Source organism: Falco peregrinus, chromosome 3 (genome assembly GCF_023634155.1).
Source record: "Falco peregrinus isolate bFalPer1 chromosome 3, bFalPer1.pri, whole genome shotgun sequence".
NCBI classification, from domain to species: domain Eukaryota; kingdom Metazoa; phylum Chordata; class Aves; order Falconiformes; family Falconidae; genus Falco; species Falco peregrinus.
The window spans coordinates 65,820,345-65,837,263 of NC_073723.1; the positions used below are offsets into that span (position 1 = coordinate 65,820,345).

General features: G+C 43.7%; 1 protein-coding gene across 1 annotated transcript; it reads right to left on the reverse strand.

The window, feature by feature from the left end:
• Window positions 1-397: 397 nt before the first annotated feature.
• On the reverse strand, window positions 398-6,497 carry DSEL (dermatan sulfate epimerase like). Its single transcript, XM_055800277.1, has 2 exons — window positions 5,903-6,497; window positions 398-5,210 (listed from the first exon to the last, which is right to left on the reverse strand). The coding sequence occupies exon 2, from the start codon at window positions 4,275-4,277 to the stop codon at window positions 627-629; it is 3,651 nt and encodes a 1,216-aa protein (XP_055656252.1). The 5' UTR covers window positions 4,278-5,210; window positions 5,903-6,497; the 3' UTR covers window positions 398-626.
• Between the last annotated feature and the right edge of the window lie 10,422 nt (window positions 6,498-16,919).

Below are 16,919 nucleotides of genomic sequence, written 5' to 3' on the forward strand. Positions count from 1 at the left end.
GGGATGCTGAACAGCCTTAAATATCAGCTTATGTTTATTTTGCACCACCATATTGACCAGTGAGACACAGAAAGAATGCATCAGTAAACCTGTCCAAAGGGGCTAATTATCACCATTGGGAACAGGGCCAGTTTAACCAGTTTAATTTCATAAAAGCTGTCATACAGTCATCAGATGGTAAGTACTTTCAGGAACTAACCACTTGGGCTGGAGTCAAACTGGTGAACTGGAGGTGAAAATCTCCATATTCTATTACTAATCCCCTGAGCTAGAGAGTCCCCAGCTGGTAGTTCTGCAAAGATTCACACACCCTTTTTTAAAGGCAGCAAAAGTAGTTACAAGTGTTTTTAGGTTTTGTTGTTTTGTTTGGGTTTTTTTGGGGTTTTTTGTTTTTTGTTTTTTTGGTGTTTTTTTTTGTTTTTTTTTTAAAAACCAACAAACAAACAAACACACAATAAACCAAAACCAAAACCACAGTCGCAAGAACAACTATCTTTTTCTTAAAATAATCTCTCTGAAAGTAGCAGACTATACACATTTTACAAGAATAAACAAACTTCTCTAATATTTATTCACAAATTGGGAGTCAGAGATCATTAGTGCAAATTCCTGCTGACCAGCAGCATTTATTCTATAAACTTTGGGTATCCTAAGTGGTCCATTAGAGAACAACAGATATCTTCAATCTGTCTAATTTCTTCATTGGGCATGTTCTGTTTCCAGGCATGAATGCTACTTGGTGAAATTTCCCCTTCATAAGGAAGATAGAAAAGACTGGTGGAGGTGGCAAATAATATTTGGTTTAAACTAGCAGGGGGAAGAGGAATACCAAGAAAGGCAAAAATTGTTTCAGCCGTCTTCTGAGGAAAGCTCACAATATCTTCAAACTTGACCAGGTGATAATTTGTTGGCAGCAAGTCCCCATTTATTCTCAATGCTGCTGCTGTGTTTGCTAGCCATAAATAGGACAACACAGAAACAGCGTTTGAATTAGAATTTGAGAGTTCTTTTCTTAATGATTCATATTCAAAGGCATAGCCTTCATTTAAACTGCATTTTCCTTTACCATTCTGCCCTTTAAACATTGCAGCCAAGTGTTGTGGAACGTTTTTCAAGGAGTAAAGGCTTGGCTTATTTTTGTACAACATTGAATAGATCCACGCCCGTGGGTCCCTCACTACATATAATGCTCTCATTGACAGTCCTAGGATTTCCTGAAAGAAGGGAAGCTTTAATGTCCAGCTCCCACTACTTAAGCTAAGTACAGGTCGTGCATTAGGATAATAGATGAGATGTCTTCTCAGTTCCCTAATATATTCAGCATCTTTATCTTGACTCCCTCTTGTCCTGCTTCTTTGCTCTGACAAAGATTCTCTCTTTTTGGTTCTTTTCTTTTTGTCTTTGCTTGTGGCAGAATGCTGAGCAATTTTACTTTTGCTGGCTTCATATAAATGAATGTTTTGTAAATGTAACTTTGTGTCTTGAACCAGAGACTGGAGCCACCCCTGGATACGATGAAAATGACCATTCTGGACATCAGAAACCTTCCATTCACATGGATCTACAAAGGAATCAATTTCAAATTCAGTCTCAGGAATTTCGAGATAGGGTGTAGGTATCCTGATGTATAAGAAGTCACTGCTATTGAAAAACAGCTGTTTTAAAATTTCTGCACCAGAAGCAGGAAGTGAAGTAATGATAACATCTGGCAAAACATCAGGGTTTCCTTCTAATTGTTTGGCTTTATTGCCTTTATCATGTTCCAGCCTTGTCATGTCACTGCTCCACTTTGCACAGATAGGCTGAGTACACATGCTCCACACATCCACCAATTCAATAAGCCACAATGTGACAACCAGTATCAGGATCCAACGCAACATTTTACCGAAGGATACATAAAACCGCCACTGAAAACCCAGTATGACCAAACTAACACCCAAAATTAACCCTGCAATTATGCTCACTTTGAATCCAAATGGGAAAGCTACCCTACTATTTTTTATCTGTTTTTTCATGGATTCAGTACCTAGACCAAACTTAGTCACTTTGTTTTCATGAACTACTTTTGCAAAACCACCGAATCCTAAGTAATCAAACCTTGTCTTTAAATTCTGATATTCAGTCACAACAGAGATGGTATTTTCAGTGTTGTTGACACTGAGTGAAATCTGAAATCCATATTTAGCATTATCTATGAGTCTACAGTCAGAAACATTGACATATGGGCCATAGAAAAGGTAAGCAATCCTTGTAAGTGTGTTTTTCATTGGAAAGGTAACATTTACAAACTGAGTCCATCGCTTTTTGAATTCAGCAGCTTGTTCTGCCTCCTGTATCCTAGCAACAGGACTACTCCCATGATGATCAAACCAAAACATCTTGTAGTGGGCATCCCACACATCCATCATAGCTCCATTGTATCTGTTCTTAAATTTATAGGGTATGTATTTAAAATCAATGTCAAGATTATGAAAAAAGGCACTGACAGAATTAACAGGAGAGTCTTCTTCCTTCTCGATATGGTCTACTACTAACAATGTTTGAGAATTTAAGAGCAGCAAAATGCGATACACACTTTTCAGTTTCATTGCTGATGTGTAAGCAGATACTGCCTCACCACTCACGAACATCATGTCTCCAGCCTGGGAAGCTGTTATAATTTCTCCAGTTGAGTCTCCAACCTCACCACCAATCCACTTCAGCCACTGGGCACACTCACCTAGCTGTCCCTCCCAAGGCTGGTTGCACTGGCTCGTAGGAGATGGAGAAAAGACCAAAACATTGTTCAGATGGCTCAGTTTAGGTCCATAAAGAGCCTCAGATACAAACACCTGTCCATTGGGAGCAAAAGTGAAAGAGTTCTGATCAGGATGTTCATGTCCCGGATTGAAACTTCTCCACCCATCAATCCAGGAATACGGTTGAAAGTGAACAATATCATAGACAGCACGTCCACCAAGTTTTCCAGACTTAAAGGACACAAAGGTGTTTGTCTGACTATTTGGCAGTCCAGCCCCATAAGTAACAACTCCCCAGTTCGGAAACACATGCATTTTAGCCATACCATAGTCAGGAGGCGGTTGAGGAGTGATTTCAGCAGTGTACCATATAAATTCAGTGTGTAGTGTGCTCCACCTCTGTGCCGTGGACGGCACCATTGGCCCATCCTTGGGTCTGTGTTTTCTAATCTGCTGTGCCAGCCAGTTGCCAGCTCCATTCTTCATAATAAACTTATCCAAGAAAACCAGTTGGCTCTCAGGACCATAAAACCAGTTGTAATTAGAATCCGCTATGCCCACTGTCCTCTGAAAGCCTGGTAACAGGGTGGCGTAGTAAAACCAAAAGTGCATTTTGAGCCAGTTATTCTCCAAATTGTTAATACCGAAGTGGCGCTGGGCCAGGAAAACATATTGCGTTACCGACTTGGCTGTGTAACTCCCATAAGCTACTCCTTCATCAAGAGTCCCGTCTACAATATGATTGAGCAGAAACATTGTTTTTTCCATCACATCAACAACAGTGTGTTTCCAAATATTTGCCTGAGATCCTCTGTCCACCCCTGCAACTAAAGCCCCAATAAGCAAAGCAAGCATGTTGGTTGCTTGGTGATTATGGAGAAGCTGCTTTCCCCAGGAACGAACCTTTGAGTACTCATACATTTCCTCACTTACAGACCATATCTTCTCCAGGTATTTTTGCCTTCTCTCATCTTCCAGTGAATTATACAAGAAGTCAAAAGCAGTGGCAAATCCTGTTAGGGAGTGACCAAGTGGCACTTCGTCTCCAGGTGCATTCTCAACCAACCAGTTTTTGTAGCCAGCCATTCTATCCATATACTCTAGAGCAAAATCAAACGCAGCTTTATCTTCGGGGCACAGCAAACAATAAAATGCTAGAGGTGGCAGATTGTTACCATAAATCTCATTCCACTTTGCAGCAAAATCAACATGCTTGGGTGGAGGTAAGTAGTATAAAGGGTTCGATAGCATAACCATCACCGCACTTCTGATGGCTCTAAATAGATGCAAATGGCTTGTATGAGCCTTCTGCCTCAGTGCCTCAACATCTTCAGCGCTGAAATACAAGCTTGGATGAAGAACTGTTTTTTTCAGTTTCTGCTCAGCACTAAGACCTTCAAGTTGCTGTTTTTCATATTGATCTACATTTTCTACGAAAGTCACCCAATCAGAGTAATTGCTTACAGATTCTTCAAAAGTGAAGACAGCAAACATCGTTAATGCTAGAAATAAAGTATGCCCTGTGAACATCAGAGCCATGATCCATTAGGCAGCTCCTCTTCCCCAGGCATGCATTTCCTAACAAAACACAATGTTCAGTTATCAAACTTTGATCCAGTTAGTACAAAAGTGAACATCTTAAGGCATATTTTGAGGAGAAAAGATTTAGTGTGTACTGTGCATTGTAACAGACAGTCAGTAATCAGAGCTGCAATACTGAAATAACAAGGCTCTTGAAAACTCAAATCTCAGGTGCCTTGTCTGGTCACAGTTTTCTCAAACAAAACACTAAATCTAAATACATAAATATTAAAATCAGGGAAAAAGTAAAATCTCTAGGACATGCATATAAAACACTGGTTCACAATGCCCAGTAACCTGAAAAGAAGAAATTGGAGGCATACATTTGCTTTTTTAAAAAGCTTTCCATGAGGTCAAATTCCACTTCTGGAGCTGACAAAACTCCACTGATCACAACATTATTACACATTGTTTTAAATAAATTATATATTTGATGAAACAGGGAATTCACAGCACTGGGAAAAGAGACTCCAAAACTGAAGTTATTGTCTTCAGCCTTCACCTTATCTCAATTTCCACATACACTCTTTCTATTTTTCTCTTTTGGGACTCATGGGAGAGTGGGAAGAAAAAATAAATTAAAATAAAAATAATAATCAACATAGATCCTCCATTAGCTCCTTTTGATGAAACTGCAGTGCTTTTACCAATATTCCCCTCTGTTTGTGAAAGGTGTGTCTTAATTAATAGTCATGGAGCATCGACATATTTTCAAGTCTTCTTTCATCTTATCTTCAGCTAATGATGCCCAAATTTTGCCTCAGTGATTCAGGTAATCCTGCTCTTTCCGTTATGAAGCAAAAAGGAAACATGCGAAGGAGGCAGAAAGCCAGTATTTTTTTGTTAAAAGAACAGTTTCGGGTTTCCTTCTACTTTGCATGTTGGCTCTTTCTGTGGAAACAGAAACAAAATTTCTCTGAAGCTCTATAGGTGTCAGAACATATTTAAAGTACTTAAGATAACAAAGTACTTCTAAGTTTCTCAGAAAGATGAGTTAATACAGCTTTTCTTTTAGAGATTTTTTTTTTTTTTAAAGGAGCATTTTCAAAGTTTCACAAAATTTATCTTCGGCAGAAAAGCAATTCAGACTGGCTACTTAAGCCCACTTTATTTCACCTTTTCCTGCGTGCCTACGAGGTCTCTGGGCGGATTCTCCCGTAACACTGTCAGGAGCTACCCAAGGAAATAAATCGCAAACACGCCACCAAAATTAAACGGAGCTCAAATAAAAACAAAATAAAATTGCACGCGTATCTAAAGCACAGCCCTGGTTCTGCCGGCGAAGCGAAGGCGTGAGGAGGGAAAGCAGCCAGACCGCCCCCCGCCGCCTGCTGCCGCGCCGCCCGAGGCGCCCCCGGCCCCGCCGGCCCCGGGACGAAGCCTCACGGCGCCCGCCGCGCCCCCCTGCGCCAAGCCGCCGCCGCCCGCGGCCAGCAGAGGGCGCCCGCCGCCGCCGACCGGCCCCGCCGCCCCGGGGCCGCACAACTTGCACAAGTTTCGGCGGCGTCGGCGGGCGCGCCCCGCATGCTCCCCCGCCGCGGCCGGGGGCCTCCGTCTGCTCATGCCCGGCGTCCCCGTCTTACCGCAGCGGGTCCGGCGCGGGTCGGGGCGGCCGGCAGCTGCCGCGGGGCCGCGTCGCTCTGCCCCGGCCAGCGCGGCCCGGGGCCAGCCTCCGGCCGGGGAGCTGCGGGCGGCGGCGCGCTGCGCCAGCTCCCTCCGGCCGGGCCGGGCTGTGCTGGCGTCCGATCCCTTCCCCTTGCCGCTACTTTCCACCGGGCTGGCGGTAACTTCGGGCCCCTGCCCTCCGCCGGCGGCTCCCGGAGTTGATGGCGCGCGAGATGCGGAGGCGGGCGCCCGGCGACGGCACGGGCAGCGAGGGAAACTCGCAGGGATGGCGCTCCGGAGGGGCGGGGAGGGAGGGAGGGAGGGAGGGAGGGAGGGGAAGGGGGGGGCGGCAGAGCCGCCCCCGGTGGAACGGGGATGTGCCGATCCTCCGCGCCGTGCTCGGGCGGCGGGCGGGCTCCCGCCTCCGCCGCCGCTCCCGGCTGCTCCTCTTCCCTGCGACTGCGTGAGCTGGCTGCGGCTCCCAGCGCCGAGCCCAGCCCCGCTCCCGGCGGCGGATCCACCGCCGCCCCTGCGCCTCGCCAGCGGGCTGCCGGCGGAGCGGAGCGGAGCGCGGCGGGGGCGCCCGCGGGCGGGGCTGTGGCGGGCTGGGAGCGGCGGAGCCGGGGGGGGGCGGGGCCGCACCGCCCGGGCGGCTCCTGCGGTGGCTGCCCCGAGCCCGCAGTGAGGGCCGGCGAGGGAGTGCCCGGGGGGCGGCGGTGGAGCGGGCCCCGGTGCGGGCGGCGCGGGGAGCTGGCAGGTGTGAGAGCGCTCCGTGCAGGAGGAGATGCCGCGGGGAGTCCCCTCCCCCGCAGCCGGCGGCCGGCAGCTGCCGCCCCGCCGCGGACCAGCTCTCCGGCTCCCAGCCGGGGCCATGGCAGGGCACGGCGCGGCGGCGGCCCGGGGGCCGGCGGGCAGGGCCGGGCCGGGCGACAGGAGCCGGCTCTCCCGTGGGTAGCAACTTTGCGAGCGCAGAATAAATACATGGCAGTGCCCATATCTCAGAAACACGGGGGTACGCAGCACCTGCTAGCTGGAGCGGTCCCACTTTCTGTCACTGCTTCCCTGCGCCAGCACTTCGTGCGATGCAGTAAGATGGTTCTCGCTCAGCTTTAGCTGAAGGCTTCTGAAGTAAAATGCAAAACCCTACCGAGGTGTGAAAACCTCCGCCCCTCAGCTGGCTCAGGTCAGCGGTGCAGCGGAGGGGCGGCAGAAGGCCCTGGCTACCCCTGGTGGCGGCGGTCGCCCGCCGGGCTCTGAGGCTGTGACACCTGGCTCCGTCTGGGTAGCAGTTCGGATCGCCGGTGGTGGCCCGCGGAGCCTGGTTTTGTAACCTGCCTGATGTGGTACCAGGCTGTTCTTTGGCAGTAAGTGCACGCTAGGAAAAGAAAGGATGTGAGATTTGGGGTGTTACCATTCACTGTGTTTGGCAACTACCTCAAAGGATGTGGGATTTAATCATCCCAATAGTATATGTCACCACTTCTGCCCAGGCATAGCCTATATTCTTCTTAACTTTTCTTCCCCCCTCCCCCCCCCCCCCCCAGTATCTTAGAAAATACAGTTGCATATTTAAATACTTTTTAAGCTACTCAATGTATAACTATCTTGAAATGAATATATGAATATATAAAGGCCATACATTATGGATACTGATTCTGTTTCTATGTGCTGTGGAGAGCACCTTAGAAGGATTAAATTATTAAATTATGCACATTTCCATCAATGATGAACTATGCTCAGAACCATCCTAATCTTTCAGATGTGCCCTATGGACTTGGCTTAAGAGGGAAAAATACTGATTATTGCCCAGATGGTATCTTCCCATCGGAAGAAATTTGCATAATGGCCAAAGATCAGTACATAATTCCCTGACCTTGAATATGTTAAAATTCTGTCTTTTCACGCTACTGGGGAAGTTATTCCAGGAGGAGAGCAAAGGGAAATGTAAAGCAATAATAGAGGCCACATTCCTCTTTACATCGGTAGAAACTGAGTGGAATACACTACAGATGAAAACCTTCTAATTCTTTTTCCCTCTTTTCCCATTGTACCCTGCATTACCCATTATGTTTTTCCCAAGGCTGACCCATTCTGGAACATATTGAAGTCTCAGAGAATGACTTCTCCCATAAATAGTCAGGCAAGTCTGAACGAGCAGAACATGCGGAGGACTTCTGTTATGTTAGAAGTGAGAGTAAAGCCCTTCCAAGAGCCCTTCTCACTCTCTGGGACCTGTGGTGAGATCATGACATATACAGTGTTCAATTGCAATGTGATCTTTGTGAGGAAGCATGAAAATTAATTATTGACTGGCACCATATGTTCATAAACTATACCATTTTGACAAAGTTTTATATATAAGGCAGTGAAGGCATTTGTAAGGAATTTTGCTTTTTCGGTGGAAGCTCTTTCACATTAGCAAAGATGCACTGGCAGAATACTTAAGGCTGATTTTCTCCTAAGCTGATTGCAAAGCAAAAGCATCTTTAACCAAGTATGATTTCAACCGGTATAGGTTACTTTCTGCTATTTTCAAGTAATTTTGCTTAAAACTAAAACCCAAAACAAAACAACACCACCCAAATAACAACAGTGGTAGAACTCATATTAAATTATTTTTCTATTAGCAATTTTCAATAGTCAGCAAAGGCCCATAGTTACTATACTGCAACAGAAAACCAAAAACAAAACCTCATCAATTCAACCATTATCCAGGAGAAACAATTAAGTGAAGCAAACTTCAACAAATTTGGGTTAAGGTAATTAGAAATCGTGACCCTGAGTTGTAACCAACTCTTTTGCATAAAACGAGCTTGAATTGCATTGGCATTCCCTCTTACTTCATTGCATAGTGCTGTTTAAAGAGTGGTCAGTAAAATCACTTTCAAGAACAACTGATAATTTGAAAGTAACTAGTTAAAGTTATCATTTACGTTTTTATTTGTAGAAACACTGACCATCTGGCAACAAATTGCATTATATTGTTACATTTTCAAATATTCTTCATAACTCTGAATAATTTGCTGAAAAGCAAGGCTGGTGGGCAGCAGGAAAAAGACACTGTAAAATACCTAACAAGAAAATGAGTTTTGACACATGGGAAAGTGACCTCGCTGTCACTTCAGGTTCTTAGTATATGAGATCGTGAGTCATTGTTGGTGATATGCTCTGAGGTAACGCTTCAGGAATAGTATTCCCTGTTGATACCAAAATCAGCCGTCTGAACGATCTTGAAAATGCTAGCAGCGTTATCCTGCTTGAGTACAGGCCAAGTGCTAACAGATGGAAGTGAAGAGTAGGATAATCAGCTGGACTGCAACAAAATGTTTTCCAGTGTCAAAGAGGATAAGAATTCAAAAGTTCATAAATGAATGAGATGCTGCTGTCAAATATGAGACATTGATCTGCATACACGAAAAGAACCAGATATTTAGGTAGGATCTGAACTGAGGTAACAAGGTGCCCGGTAATGGTGGACTCTTCAAACTTCTGTCCAACTCCTGAAGTAGCAGAAGTTCATAAACTCTTAAGTCAAAGTCCAAGTTTTATTTCAGAGGCTCTACAAGACTGTGGGAGAGTGATTGACCACTCAGAAATCTACCCATTATGGCAGGACTCAGTGCTTATGTCACACGATCATACTCATTTAGGTTGGAAAAGACCTTTCAGATCATCAAGTCCAATGATTAACCAAGCACTGCCAGGTCCACCACTAAACCTTGTCCCTAAGAAACACATCTATGTGGTTTTTAAACTTCCAGGGATGGTGACTCAGCCACCTCCCCCTGGGCAGCCTGTTCCAATGCTTGATCACCCTTTCAGTGAAGATTTTTTTCCTAATATCCAATCTAAACCTCCCCTGGCACATATCGAGGCCATTTCCTCTTATTGCCTGCTACATGGGAGACTGATGCCCACCTTGCTACAACCTCCTTTCAGGTAGTTGCAGAGAGCAATCAGGTCCTCTCTGAGCCTCCTTTTCTCCAGGCTAAACAACCCCAGTTCCCTCAGCTGCTCCTCACAAGACTTGTGCTCCAGACCCTCCACCAGCTTCATTGCCCTTCTCTAGACACACTCCAGCATCTCTACAACCCTCGTGAAGTGAGGGGGCCCAACACTGAATACAGCATTCGAGGTGCAGCCTCAGCAGTGTCAAGTACAGGGGGACAACCACTTCCCCAGTCCTGCTGGCCACACAGTTTCTCATACGTGCCAGGATGCCTTTTGCCTTCTTGGCCACCTGGGCACACTGCTGGCTCATGGTCTACCAGCACCCCCAGGTCCTTTTCCTCCAGGCAGATTTGCAGCGACTCTTCCCAAAGCCTGTAGCATTGTGTGGGGTTGTTTTGACCCAAACTGAGGACCTGGCACTGAGCCCTGTTGAACCTCATACAACTGGCCTGGGCCCATCCATGCATACTGTCCAGATCCTTCTGCAGAGCCTTCCTGCCCTCAGGCAGATCAACACCACCCCCACCTGCACCCCCAGCTTGGTGTCATCTGCAGACTTACCGAGAGTGCACTGAATCCCCTCATCCAGATCATTGATACAGATATTAAACAGAACTGTCCCCAGTGCTGAGCCCTGGGGAACACGACTAGTGACTGGCCACCAGCTGGACGTAACTCCATTCACCACCACTGTTTGGGCTTGGCCATCCGGCCAGCTTTTGACCCCGCATAGAGTGCACCTGTCCAAGGCACGAGCAGGCAGTTTCTCCCGGGGAATGCTGTGGGAGACAACGTCAAAGGCTTTACTAAGGTCAAGATAGACAACATCCCTCATCCACTAGGCAGGTCATCTTGTCATAGAAGGAGATCTTGTTGGTCAATCAAGACCTGCCTTTTGTGTACCCATGCTGGCTGAGCCTGATTACCTTGTTGTCCTGCACGTGCCACGTGATGCCACTCAAGATGATCTGCTGCTCAACCTTCCCCAGCACTGAGGTCAGACTGACAGGCCTGTACTTTCCTGCCCTTCTTGTAGGTGGGTGTCACATTTGCTCACCTCCAGTCTTGTGGGACCTCCCCGGTTAGCCGGGACTGCTGATAAATGATGGAGAGTAGCTTGGCAAGCTGTTCTGCCAGCTCCCCCAGTACCCTTGGGTGGGTCCCATCTGGCCCCATAGTGTGTGTGTCTAAGTGGAGCAGCATTACTAACCCTAACTGTGGCCTGAAAGATATCCTTTTCTTAATCTGGATCCACTCATCGATCAATTCCTTGTGAATTCTTGCATAAATATACTTTATGCAAAGGTCATTTACAACAGACTAACAAAAAATCAATGGATGACAATGCAGTGGTCATGAGGATCCTCTTTAATGAAATAATTTGTCAGGAGTACCCACCTTTCACAGGGAAGACATGGGTTCAATGGTCTTTTATCCTTTAAGGGATGGTAACAAAAATCTCTCAACTCTCAAATGACTGAATTTCTTGCCTGTTTCAGCATACATCTTTTTATTCCAAACTAGGGGCATCCTGTGAAATCATGCTGTTTTTCATGAATATAATCACACACAGAAGCTTACACAAATAATTTTATCAGAGGGAAATAGAATGTCTGCCATCCAAGAATAGCATACACATTTTACGATAAACAGGTGTTGGAACGAAGTGTCTACTGCGTTCTCAGAGACGGGATCATTCCTTCAGTTTGGGCTTCCCGTTCTGACTGTGACACTGGTTTTTGCAGTACTCAAGTCCATGTCCTGTCTGTGTAACTCCACCAGACAGGAACACACTCAAAACCCTCGCTATTAGCTGGTCAACTAGTTTTGGAGGGAGAAATCAGGTGTTGCTGACGAACATTTGAAAAATAAAGGGAGTGAAACATAATGTGAATAAACAATTTATATCTAAGTTACTATCTTCTGGGGATTAAGTGAGTGCAGGGGAACTGTATTGTAGAGTGCACAGAAAAAAGCAAAACAGCATGTTGTGATGCTGTTCTTACTGTGGTTTTTATTTTTATTCTTTATATTTTATTTTTCATTTATTTTTATATAATTTATTTGTATTTATTTTAATATTGTTTTTAAATTTAGGAATGGTAACTAGTTAAAAGCAACCGCAACAAAACACTAGCAAGCAAGCAAGAATATCCTGCCTTTATTAAAAAAAAAAACAACATGATTAAGTTTATCACACTGTGCAAGCAAAGTAGAAAAGGAAATGACATTTTTTTCCCATATTACAAAGGCTTTTTTTTAGTGGAGTTCTCCAGCACTGCAAAACTAGAGTGCTCACAGGCTGAAAGGTGCCTGGTGTCACTGTCAGCAGAGAGACGTAGGATGAAGCAACCACCAAAAGCCGCAGTGCTGCACTCTTTCTCTGTCCCAGCTGCGTGCTCCTGCCAGCCCCTTTGTGTTGGAGCAGTTGGCAGTCTCATTGCTACATAATTGCTCGTGCAGACACAACAGGGCAGCACAGTTTTAAGCCAGTTTAAGTAGATTGTGAAACTGCATCTTAAAAATGCCAGCTGCATACAGCGGTAATTTTAAATCCATTCATGACTACCTCAGACTGCATACGAATTAAATAGTACTATTCATACTTTGGTAGCATTTTTATCAAACAATCTTCAGTGGAAGTGATTTAAAAACATCAGGGATGACATTGTGTACAGCAGTGGGACCTCAGGAAAATTTTCAGCAGTCAGAACAGCGTGGTGCCAAATTCTTAGGATATCAAATGCACTGGAGTAATGTCAGAGCAGATCTACAATGGTGCACATTTTTCACCATGGAAACTCATCACCAATTGGAGAAAGATTAATGCCGCAAACGTTGTATTTATGGAAGCATTTAAGTATTCAAGGCTTGCTCATTGCCCTTTATTTTGGCTGTTGTGCAACCTGTCCCTAACTGTTGTCATATTAAATACAGTAAGTTGGCAAATTAATCATATCATAAACCCAAAAGGCCATTAAAGGAAGGAGTCTTATTTTCCTTACCCCAGTGTCTTGGAAGTCTAAGAAATTCTTGACATTAAACTCCCCCACCCCCCAAAAAAACCCCACAAAAGCAAGCCACCAAAAACCCCCAACACTAAGCTCACCAGGCATTAAGTTTTGAACCAGGGAATGATACAGTCACTGGACATAGGAGCCATCAAATAGATGCTACAGTTTGGAGCAGAGAAGAACTTAACATCAGAATCTCATCAGGCAGATAATCTCTATATAATATTGCTGGAAACAGGGTTTTACCCTTGGACTGCAAATAAAGGTCACACATGAAGAATCAATGCATAGAGTCATACCTATCCTTTGATTTTGGTATAACAAATCCCATGTTTCCTCATTTTAGCAGAGGTATTTCAACTGTAGCTTTGCAATACTAATATAAGCTCACTGTTGTGATTTCAGTGAAGTGCATGCCTTTCTATAGACTTTGTAAGCTTTGGATCTGGGCCTAAATCCCAGTACCCCATCACTGGCGACCCTCCGCCAACAGTTATTAATACAGTATTAGAATTAGCTTAAAGATGTTTTTAAATATACTGTCCTGCCCATGAGGAATATATAAGAAAAATATTCTTACTGGACAAGCAGAACCTACAGAGGCAGAAATTAAATCATAAGACTGAAAATAAAAACTGTTATGATCTACACCATTGTCTCCAAACCATATGATTAAGGAGATACTAAATTAGACATTCCAGTGAAAGTGTATAACTACAAATCTTAACTAAGCATATTAGTTCTATTCATTATGCTAATGTATAGGCTTCTATTTAGCAGCTTTAGAAGCATTAGAAAACAGGAAAGCTACAGTTTACAACCCATACGTGTATGCTCAGGTTGGCAGCAGTAATTAATAGTATGTCCTGGTTTTGCTTTTTATAAACCAAACAATATTTAAGACAGATATTAAGATGATTTACATCACAAAGAATTTAAAACTGTACTTACTTGAACTAAGCATATTGCATTAAGAGGAGTGTGAGGCGGAGTAACATGTATTAGTTCACTCATTATCTCAGGGAAACAGGTGAGTTCTCAGGTTCAAATGGAGTATCTCAGTTTGCAGCACAGTGCTCTGAATTTGCATAATACTTAACCAGTTCTACCTAAATATCCTAAGTGATTTGCTGTCAATAAAGGCCACATTCATCCAACTTAGTGGCATATCCTACTTTGCACAGTCCTATTAGATTTAATAAAATTACTATGAAGTACTACTTAATGAAAAGGTGTGGTTCTACAAGTACTTTAATATTAATGAGCACTCCTTGGAAAGGAATGATGTACCACTCTTATCATATCAGGTTGCCTATTCCCATCTCAAAGTGTCCTTTTCTTCAAGGACAGTATAGCTGTGATGAACCAGGTAAGAGGACCGATTTTTCAGAAATCTGACAAAATAAAGATTAGTTTCCAGCTAGGTAATTTCCTTCAGTTTAGTTCACCTGGCATAAGGTAACAATATATTTCTGGAGGTGGGGAGTAGTAAAACTTGCTTCTTTAGAGACTACTTTAAGGTAAACAGCCTGTGTAAAGCTGGTTGAATCCTTCCACACCTCATTCTGATGTTTTGCTCTGCAGGAGGAGAGGTCTAGAATACCAGCTATTTTTAATCATCTAAGTCGGCCTTAAAAATTTGAGAGTTATGCATGTTAAAATTTTTAAAAGTTGTCATGGTTTAACCCCAGCTGGCAACTAAACCCCACACAGCCACTCACTCATCCCTCCCAGTGTGATAGGTGAGAGAATAGAGTAAAAGTGAGAAAAGTCATGGGTTGATATAAACACAGATTAATAGGTAAAGCAAAAGCCATACATGCAAGCAAAACAAAACAAGGAATTGATTCACTGCTTCCCATCGGCAGGCAGGTGTTCAGTCATCCGCAGGAAAGCAGGGTGCCATAATGTGTAACAGTTGTTTGGGAAGACAAACACTAAAACTCCAAACATCCCATCCATCCTTCTTCTTCCCCCAACTTTTTATGCTCAACACGACATCACATGGTATGGGTTATCCATTTGGTCAGTTGGGGTCAACTGTCCTGGCTGTGTCCCCTCCCAGCTTCTTGCCCCGCCCCGCCCCACCCCCCCACCCCCCCCACCCCCACCTGCTCACTGATGGGGTGGGGTGAGGAACAGAAAAGAAAAGCCTTGACTCTATCTAAGCACTGCTCAGCAGTAACAAATACATCCCTGTGTTATCAACACTGTCTTCATCACAGATCCAAAACAACACCATACATGAAGAAAATTGATGCTGCCCCAGCCAAAACCAGCATAAAACTATAGACTATCAAGCCTTTTCAAGTAAGAGTTCATTGCTGCAAATATTTTTCAAAGTTATTTTAAAAAAAACATTCTCAAGCACTTACAGTTACTCATCAATTTTAACATAAAATTTGCTAAACGTTAAGTAGATTGCCACTGGCCTCCTTTAATTCATGTGAGGAAAGTGATGCAGAAATATTAAGCTCATAATAATATATCAGTAAATTATCATTGTCTCAGGTTGGATTATAGACCACTCAGCGACCTGTGTTCTCTTTCAACCTGGAATACAGGGTTCGTATTAAATTATTTTGGATCTAACTCAGATCTTTCAAAGGCTAATTTTGGGGCAGGTTCCACCCTAATTAGTTTTTCCTGCTAATGTATTTTGGCCTGCAGGTTTCTTTTAAAGTATCTTCTCCATCTGTACTCTGTTATTCTGAGTGCCTTTGTTGTCATTGTTTGTAACTTGTAAATGCTGTCAGAGAGACTGGTTATGTCTACATAACACCGCGTAGCTCTGCACACAGGCACCCAAGCTAGTTGTAACAAGCTTAGCTAACTGGAATAGATAACATGCTCTATTAATGAAGCTGTTCCTTCTGAGATCTAAGCTGATAATTGAAAATTTGCCTGAAAATTACTTCAGGGCAGTGGATGGTTCTTAGCTGACCCATGTTAAAGAGAAGACACTCTTTAAAATTTGGAGGATAAAGTTAGGATGCAAGTTGATCAGTGTATAGATCACTACATAGAGAAGTCACACTCCAGCGTTCATAAATTAACAGCAGCAGGTATAAAATGATCAAATAGCTGGAACCTGAAGCTCCAACTTTAATGATGTAGAACTTGTACATTATTAACAGTGGTTGCAATTAAGACTGGAGGAGCTTTTCAAAGAATATGATGTATTCTCTGTAATTTGAAGTCTTTAATTAAGACTGGATGTACCTCTCAAAAGATATTGTCAAATTTGATAATAAAAGAACTCAGGAGAAATTCAAAGGTCTTAAACTCTATGAATTTCTCATCACATCAGGCTTTCTTTTATGGCATTCATTCATCTAGAAAAGTGAAAAAATACAATGGACATTTATAAAGGTCATATAAATAGGTTTCTTATAATGGCAATTTAATTGCTTTCTGTTCTGCTAACATAACTGCTTTTGGAACCAGCTCTAGACCTCTCAGCAATATAGAAAAAAATGAATTTTGCCACTCTATGTGTGGGGAGGCAAGTCTGGTCCTTCAGCAGTAGAAGACAACATAGGGAGAACTAGTAGACCTGAAATGGGATGGCTGTCATGTCAAACTGCTTCTTTTCTCCCTCCCTGGTTCCACAATAGCAGTAACTTCTAGCCCATACACCCTGACCTTTTTGGCAATATTAGCCAACCAGAGTGACTTTCCAGGCATAAAGCATAGCTATAATTAAGCTGTGGATGTTTTCATGTCCATTCCAGGTGCTGCCTAGGCAACTGCCTATTCTGCCAATGCCTGAAATTGGCCCTGATTGCACTAGTGATTCATTAAACTATTGTGGATTCATTCAGAATCCCACCTTAGTAGCCATTATAAGGCCATATATAATAGTCTGCAGTACAACTTCTAAATCAACAGTTCATATATAGTATAAAAGACTTTGTTTGGTTTATGAGGTCTTAAGAAACAAACAGCTATACAGAGGTGTTGTATATCAACTGATAAATACATTCTTTTCTTATACACATATGTACAATAGATACCCTTGGCACACATG

What these genes read in the sequence shown, in the direction of transcription:
- DSEL (XM_055800277.1), bottom strand. Translation starts at nt 4,277, where the DNA reads ATGGCTCTGATGTTCACAGGGCATACTTTATTTCTAGCATTAACGATG.